This window comes from Grampus griseus (assembly GCF_964374135.1).
Source record: "Grampus griseus genome assembly, chromosome: 1".
Classification (NCBI taxonomy): Eukaryota; Metazoa; Chordata; class Mammalia; order Artiodactyla; family Delphinidae; genus Grampus; species Grampus griseus.
Window position 1 is genome coordinate 87,011,549 of NC_139017.1, and position 8,865 is coordinate 87,020,413.

The window sequence follows — 8,865 nt, forward strand, 5'->3', positions numbered from 1 at the left end:
CTTCCAAAGGAATCAGTTAGCCTAACTCTGTCTCAGGTCAGATTAATTTATAATCTCCTAGCCTCTTACATACAGTATGGTTTGGTCAGAAGCGGATCCAAACATACATCAAAGGGCTGATTTGACATCTCACTTGGATGTCCATTAGCATTTCAAACTTAACATGTTACAAACAGAACTCTGGATTCTCCCTTTCTTGCCCCAAGCCTGCTGTTCTCCTGCTTTTCCTTATCTAAATCAATGGTATTACCAACCACCCATTTTTTCCTCAAGCCAAAACCAAGGAGACATCTTTTTTTTTTTTAATTAATTAATTAATTTTTGGCTACGTTGGGCCTTTGTTGTTGCACGCAGGCTTTCTCTAGCTGCGGCCAGCAGGGGCTACTCTTCGTCGCAGTGTGTGGGCTTCTCACAACGTTGTGGTTGTGGGCGGTTACTTCTTTTATTGCCGAGCATGGGCTCTAGGCAAGTGGGCTTCAGTAGTTGTGGCACACAGGCTCAGTAGTTGTGGCACACGGGCTCAGTAGTTGTGGCACACAGGCTCAGTAGTTGTGGCACATGGGCTTAGTTGCTCCGCTGCATGTGGCATCTTCCCGAACCAGGGATCGAACCCGTGTCCCCTGCATTGGCAGGCAGATTCTTATCCACTGCACCACCAGGGAAGTCCCCAAGGAGACATCCTTAATTCCTCTCTTCTTCACCTCTCACATCTAGTCCACTCATGACTCTCCTACCAAAACATATCCTGGAGCTCCCTATTCATGATCATTGTCACGCTAGCCTTCCTCACTTACCCTCCTGCTGCCCTATAACTGATTATCCCTGAAGTCAGAGCTTTTAGAGCCACGGACCAACTCGTGTCACTCACTTGCTCTCAATCTGCCATGGTTTCCCACCTCACTTAGATTTAAATCCTAACTCTTTATCCTAACATGCAAGGCCCACATGGGGCCAACAGGGATCTGCCTTCTTCTCTGACCTCATCTCCTACCACTCTTCTCCTTTAGCCTCATGCCCTCCATCCTATCTCCCTAACATGCCAAGCTTGCTACTACCTCACAACCTTTGCACCTGCTGGTTTTCTGAGGGTAACAGCAGGGGCGGGGGAAGGAGAAGCCTGGAATATTTTTTGTACAGATAGTAATAATGATAGCATGCACACATATTTATGTGTGCTTACTGTATGGCAGGAACCATGCCAAGGACTTAAACTCACTGAATCCTTACAACAACCCTATAGGATGGACACTGGTATTTCTCCCACTTGGAGATGAAGAAACCAAGGCACATAGAGTTAAAGTATTTGCTCCAGGTCACATAGTGTCTTGGGTCAGGGTCCCCAGAAAGCAGGCTCTCAGTCAGAGATATGCAGTTCGGAGATGTTTTGGAGACCGTCCCTGTGCTCCTGGTAATAACACCTACCAGGAGGTGAAAGAAACAGGATTGGGTGGAGGGAGAAGTTGAACTGTGACACAGCTGCAACAGAGGTCTCAGTGTGTCCTTCAGGGCACTCTAGAACTGAGATGATCCCTCAGAGTTGTCCCGCACTGGAGGCTAAGGGGCCAGGCCTTTATATACCTGCACAGACAGAACCATGGACGGTAGACTGTCCCTAGGGAAGGGGCATGCATATCTTTATACATGGTAGGTTTCTTTACCAAGGGCAATAACTGGAGAAGGACTTAGCTGCGAGCTACCAGCATCCAGCTTTCCTGGCAGTAGAAGAATGAGAGCCCCAGCCCTGGATGGGGAATTTGAGCAGTACATCATAGTATCCAGGATACATCATGCATTTGTTTCTAGTTTGTGGAGCAAATTACCCTAATACTTAGAGGATTAAAAAAACAAACATTTATTAGGACTTCCCTGGTGGCGCAGTGGTTAAGAACCTGCCTGCCAATGCAGGGGACATGGGTTTGGGCCCTGGTCCCGGAGGATCCCACATGTCGTGGAGCAACAAAGCCCACGCGCCACAACTACTGAGACTGAGCTCTGAGAAGCCCATGCACCACAATGAAGAATAGCCCCTGCTCTCTACAACTAGAGAAAGCCCACACGCAGCAATGAAGACCCAACGCAGCCAATAAATAAATCAATAAATAATGAAAAGATAAAAACACTTGGAACTTTTTTTAAAAAAAAAAAACCCAAACATTTATTATCTCATAGTTTCTATGGGTCAAGAATCTGGGGATGGCTTAGCTGGGTGCCTCTAGCTCAAGGCTGTTAAAGAAAAAATTATTCTGACACTTGTTAAAATGGTAAGGAAGATTTTATCCAGGACAATTGTGATAGGTGTCAATGCTATCACAATAGGTGAGAGAGATTGGGCTCAACTCCAAATACGACAAAGACAGCTGGAAATTTGTAGCCAACAAGTGGAATGACGGGGTCAGTGGATGAAAAATTTCTTAAGAGGAAACATCAAGGGTAGGGGGATTCTTGCTAAGCTGACTTAATAGGATTCTTGCTGAAGGCAGGCCAGGATGATCAGCTATCATGGGTAGGGGATGGGGAATATGTTGAGATATCAAGGGTAAGGGGATTCTTGCTAAAGTGACTTAGCAGGATTCTTGCTACAACTGGGCTATGCAGGCCCAGCAAGGATGGGGGCCAAGGCCAAGGCCTAGACAAGAAGAAGGGTCAGAGAGCCTGACTAGAGTTTGGTTAAGTGGAGAGTATTTGTCAAGGCCTCTCCTGAAGTTACAGTCAAGCTATTGGTCAAGGCTGTGGTCTTCTCTGGAGGCTTGAGTTGGGAAGTGGGGAGATGGTGGAACATATTCAAATGATATTTAAGTGGTAAAATGGTAGGAATTGTGGGAGAGGATTCTGGGAAGATACAGTGGAGTAGGAAGCCCTAGGAATCTGGCTCCCCACCTAGACAACATTTGCACTGGCAGAATAGTCTGATGTAATTCTTTTGGAACTCTGGAGTCTGTTGAACGCTTACAACTTCCAGGGGATACTTGGAAGGTAAATTGTGGTGTATGCATGAGCGAAATATGGTACATACATACAATGGGATAGTATTCAGTCTTAAAAAGGAAGGAGGGCACTCGGCGGCGACCACTGCGCAGGTCGGACCTCGTTCGCTCGTAACTCGCTCCGCTTCCTCTGCAGCCATGTCTGACAAATCCGATATGGCTGAGATTGAGAAATTCGATAAGTCGAAACTGAAGAAAACAGAAACGAAAGAGAAAAATCCACTGCCTTCACAAGAAACGATTGAACAGGAGAAGCAAGCGGGCGAGTCGTAATGAGGCGTGCGCCGCCAATATGCCCTGTACATTCCACGAGCACTGCCTTCTTATTTTACTTCTTTTAGCTGTTTAACTTTGTAAGATGCAAAGAGGTTGGATCAAGTTTAAATGACTGTGCTGCCCTTTTTCACATCAAAGAATGGAGAACTACTGACAACGAAGGCCGCGCCTGCTTCCCATCCGCCTGTCTGGCTGGCAGGGAAGGAAAAGAACTTGCATGTTGGTGAAGGAGGCTGGGTGGGACGACAGTGAAATCTAGAGTAAAGAGCAAGCTGGTTCAGGGTGTCCTGCGGGCTGTAAAATGCAGTTTAATCAGTGCCATTTTTTTTTGTTGTTCAAATGATTTTAATTATTGGAATGCACAATTATTTTAATATGCAAATAAAAAGTTTTAAAACCTGAAAAAAATAAAAAAAAGGAAGGAAATTCTGGGCTTCTCTGGTGGCGCAGTGTTACGAATCCGCCTGCCAATGCAGGGGACACGGGTTTGAGCCCTGGTCCGGGAAGATCCCACATGCCGTGGAGCAACTAAGCCCGTGTGCCACAACTACTGAGCTTGTGCTCTAGAGTCCGTGAGCCACAACTACTGAGCCTGTGTGCCACAACTACGGAAGCCCACGCGCCAGAGCCTGTGTTCTGCAACAAGAGAAGCCACTGCAATGAGAAGCCTGTGCACCGCAACGAAGAGTAGCCCCCGCTAGCCGCAACTAGAGAAAGCCCGCGCGCAACAGCGAAGACCCAATACAGCCAAAAATAAATAAATAAGATAAATAAATTTTTTTAAAAAAGGAAGGAAATTCTGATACATGTTACTACATGGATGAACCTTGAAGACATTATAAGTGAAATAAGCCAATCACAAAAAGGCAAATATGTATTATTACACTTATATGAGGTACTTAGAGAAGTCGAATTCTTAGAGACAGAAGTATAATGGTGGTTTCCAGGGGCTGGGGAGAGGCGGGAATGGGGAGTTATTGTCTAATAGGTACAGAGTTTCAGTTTCACAAGATGAAGAGTTATAGGTATGAATGGTGGTGATGGTTCCACAACAATGTGAATATATATACACCACTGAACTGTGCACTTAAAAATGGTTAAGATGGTAAACTTTGTTATGTGTATTTTTCCACAATGAAAAAGGAAGACTTCAATTAAAAAATCAGTTGAATATAAATATTATAAATATTTCTGGGACGAAATGGTAGGGGTTGCAGCATCTTCATTTTCATATTATTTAGTGATATTTTCATCTGATTTTTAAAGGTGCTTTTATTATTTTTAATTTTTAAAATTTATTTATTTATTTGGTTGTGCCAGGTCTTAGTTGCAGCATGTGGGATCTTTTAGTTGTGGCATGTGGAATCTTTAGTTGCAGCATGTGAACTCTTACTTGTGGCATGTGGGATCTAGTTCCCTGACCAGGGATCAAACCCAGACGTCCTGCATTGGGAGCGCGGAGTCTTAGCTACTGGACCAGCAGGGAAGTCCCTGTTTCATCTGATTTTGAGAGGAAAATTAGAAAAGAGCAAAGAGCTTGTTTGCTGGACATTAGGAAACCCATAGCACAGATAGGAAAAAGCTGCAAGTGCTGGTTTGCTCCCCATTGTATGTGTGAGAGTTTCTCCTTCTCATATCTTACCATTAGACTTGAGATAAATTAGTCTTTCCTTGAAAACAAGTTTACACAAACCAATCACCTCTGTTGACAAATTTGCGTAAAAGCAAGCAGTGAGAGCTAGTGCACCTCAGAGAAGGCTTCGCTCAGTTGACCTTCAGCTCCGAATTACACTTCTACTGACTAAAAAACACTTCTAAATGGCCCTTGGGAAGTAATTTGCCCAGATAGAAATACAAAGGCAAGAGAATCATTGAAGAGAAGGGCATTTTGTTTGGCGTTTAAGCGCTGAAATAGAGGAATCAGTAATGAAATGTGTGGTAACTTTCGTGATTTAAAAACAACCAGAGCACAAGGGCCCAACTGCTCATCAGTGAATCTTTGGGGCCCCAAGAGTAGGTAACTCTGCCCCAATTTGGCTCTAGCTTCGAGAAGCAGAGGCTGGTGCACTAGGATGCAGCAGGTTCCTTAGGTGTTCGGGGCTTGCATTCAGGAAGCATTAGGGAAGTCATGGCACCTGCAGTTTGGGTCTTCATGCCCATGTTAAGTTTCTTCTGCTGAGATATGATTACCAGGGGACTACTGCCTGAAAGTACCCTTGGGGAGTCCCACGGTGACTCCAGATTAGGGCCACAGGAAGCCAGAAAGACCAGGGTCAAATCCTAGCTCTACCTATCAATTGCTCTGTGACTCTGGAGAGATATTTGACTTCCTTATAGCCCTGAGAGTTTGTTTCAGTAGGTCTGAGACAGGATCTAGGAATCTCTATTTTTAACCAGCCCAGCATATGACTCTTGATACTAGAATCCTGGTTTGGGGCTGTTTCCTAGAATTGGTAGTACCTAGAGTCAAGCATGAACCCTGGAGCCAGACTGCCTGCGTTAATTTCAGCTCCACCAATTTAGGAGTTGTATACTCTTGGGCAAGTTACTTCACTTCACTGTCTCAATTTCCCTATCCATAAAATGGTGATAAAGGTCGTACCTATCCCATGGGGTTATTGTGAGGTGATCTCAAGTATGCTAATTGCATAAAGCATTTAAAATGAAGCCACTTACACAGCAAACACTGTGTTATTCTAGAGCTACAAACCTTTATCTACAACTCCAAAATTAAAAGAATACTAAAAATCAAAAAGTCTTCCCCTGACGTTTGGCACAAATTAACTTGGCAGCAAAACCTGATCTAACTGACAGGAGGCTATTGTTAGTCTGTATTTATCCCTTATTCTGTATTAATAAACTTAAGAAATATCAACATGTTTGATTATGGAATGCTGCTCCACAGCCCCAGAATAGGTGTAACATCATAAATTGTATCTTTGTGTATTTCCTAAAAATCTGAAATATTCTCAATTTCAAAACACAGGAGTTTCAGAGAAGGGAGTGTGAACCTATATTTTATTATCCTTTGTTGGCCAGAGACCCTGTGTGACAACCATTGTGAGAAAACTCGCCATCTGGTGGTTGCAGTGGAGAACAAACAAAAACAGAATAAAACAAATAAAATAAACAAAATGCCATTATTAAAAGTTCCAATAGTGTAGAGCTTCCAATACAGTATATATACAAAAAATTGATCGTAACTTAAATTGATTACTAAGTCTAAATTGATTAGACTCTAAATTGGAATCATAAATTTAAAAATATTTTAAAATTGCTTTATCAGTTTGCTGAGGTTTCCTAATCCCAGAGTGACTCCTACTCCTAGCCAGGATGCAGGTGGATTTAGCATGTGCTACTTAGACTAGAATACTCTTTGATATTTTTTACTTTCCAATGCTTTCATTCTCACTTTCTTCTCTGAGACTTTCTTTTCTTACCTAATAGAATGCAAATCAAATGCCTTTGGACACCTTTCCCTTTATACCTAACACAACCTTTATGCCTGGGGTCAGCAAACTTTTTCTGTTAAGGGCCAGTTTGGACTTTGTGGGCCATTTGGTTGCACCTACTCAACTCTGCCATTGTGGAATGCAAGCAGTCATAGACATTACATAAATGAATCAGGGTGGCTTGTGTACAAAACTTCATTTATGGACACTGAAATTTAAATTTCATGTAATTTTCACAAGCCACAAATATTAGTCATGATTTTTAAAAACCATTTTAAAATGTAAAAACTATTCTTAGCTTGTGAGATGTGCAAACACAGGCAGTGGGCCAGATTTGGCTCATGGTGTAACAGGGAAGAGCCAATTCTGACTCCATGTTGGATCTGTTTCTTTTACTTTAAGCTTTGCTTTTTGTTGCTTTTGATATTGTAATCAAATTACAGTCTATAGCTGTAAGCATACATAATGGCCTGCCACAGGGAACCCTGCCCCTCTGGCTGTTAAACTAAAAGGCTTTTGTTCAGCTCACAGAGAGACATTGACCCTGCCCACCTGTGAATGGCTGCAGAAAAGAAATGAACACATCCCCTCCTATTTTTTGTTTTTTTTAAAAAGATTTTATTTATTTATTTTTGGCTGTGTCAGGTCTTAGTTGCGGCATGCAGACTCTTTGTTGCGGCACGTGGGCTTCTCTCTAGTTGTGGCACACAGGCTCCAGAGTGTGTGGGCTCTATAGTTTGTGGCACACAGGCTCTCTAGTTGAGGCACGTGAGCTCAGTAGTTGTGGCACACAGGCTTAGTTGCCCTGCAGCATGTGGGATCTTAGTTCCCTCAGCAGGGATCGAACCTGAGTCCCTTGCATTGTAAGGCGGATTCTTTACCACTGGATCACCAGGAGGTCCCCATCCCCTCCTATTTTGCAAGATAAATGGTCTTTTTACTTTACTTCCTCACCTCCTCCCCCTTTGTTCTACAAAAGAAACTGGCATTGAGACCCCGATAAGATGGTTTTTTGGGGACCCTAGTCCGCCATCTTCTCGGTCTGCTGGCTTTCCAAATAAAGTCTCTATTCCTTGCCTTAACACCTTGTCTCTCGATTTACTGGCCTGTCTGTCATGTGGCGAGTAGAGCTTGGACTTGGTAACAATGGGAGGGCTATAGTTTGCTGATGCCTGCCCTAACTCAGGGTTTCACAACCAGTTAAGCAGTGATGTCAATTCTTATTGTACATTCTTTTAAAATTCAGACTTCTCTGGAATTTCCCACATTCAGAAGTTATTTGGCAGGTAAGATTCTGTTCAGGGAGCACTTTGGAGTCAGGCCGCACCCCTTATCCCCACCTTCCTGTTGAACCATCCAGGTCTACGTATTACTTTCACTGAGCTTGTCAAATGAAATACTTTGTTTTGTGCAGGCGTGTAAAATATTGTTTTTCTGTTGCTTTCTTTTCCTTTGCTAACCCAGAAGGCTTAAGACCTTTACTATTACTATCTGGTCTAAGACGTTCCTAAATGGAGCAGATTTTTAAAATTTTCTAAATCGATAAAGCCAAAGTCTGATTTTTTTGTTTGTTTTGGAACTATCATTAAAAATTTTTTTTTTTAAATCTTTGCAATAATCAAACTTACAAAAACGTTAGTACATTACAGATAATCTTCTCCTGACCCATCTGAGAGTCGTTGACCTGATGACCCATCGCCCCCTAATACTTCATCAGGAAATTAACACTGATGTTACTACCACATAGTCCTCAGACTCGTTTCAGCAACTGTTCTAATAACGTTCTTGATAGCGAAATGATCCACTTCAGTTCGTTCAGTTAATGTATGTGTCTTCAGTTCTTTGGTTATTCTTTGACCTTGGTAGCCTTGGCACTTTTGAAGATCATAGGCCTGTTACTTTGTAAAATAACAATTTTCAATTTGGATTTACCTTATACTTCCTCATGATTACATTCAGGTTTTGCATCTTTGGCAGAAATATCACAGAAGGGATGCTGTGTTCTTCTCATTGCATCCTATCAAGTGGTGGAAGACTTAGATTTCTCTCATTTTGTTCACTTAAGGTGAACTCTGCCAGGCTTCTCCATTTTAAAACTCCTCTTTTTCCCATTGTACTTAAAAAATATTTTATGGAGAGGTACTTTGAAATTA

At 42.6% G+C, this 8,865-nt stretch overlaps 1 protein-coding gene across 1 annotated transcript; it reads left to right on the forward strand.

Annotated features, from left to right (window-relative positions):
• Nucleotides 1–3,067: 3,067 nt before the first annotated feature.
• Nucleotides 3,068–3,607, forward strand: LOC309830534 (thymosin beta-4-like). Its single transcript, XM_082667129.1, has one exon. The coding sequence runs from the start codon at nucleotides 3,123–3,125 to the stop codon at nucleotides 3,255–3,257; it is 135 nt and encodes a 44-aa protein (XP_082523255.1). The 5' UTR covers nucleotides 3,068–3,122; the 3' UTR covers nucleotides 3,258–3,607.
• The last annotated feature ends 5,258 nt before the right edge of the window (nucleotides 3,608–8,865 follow it).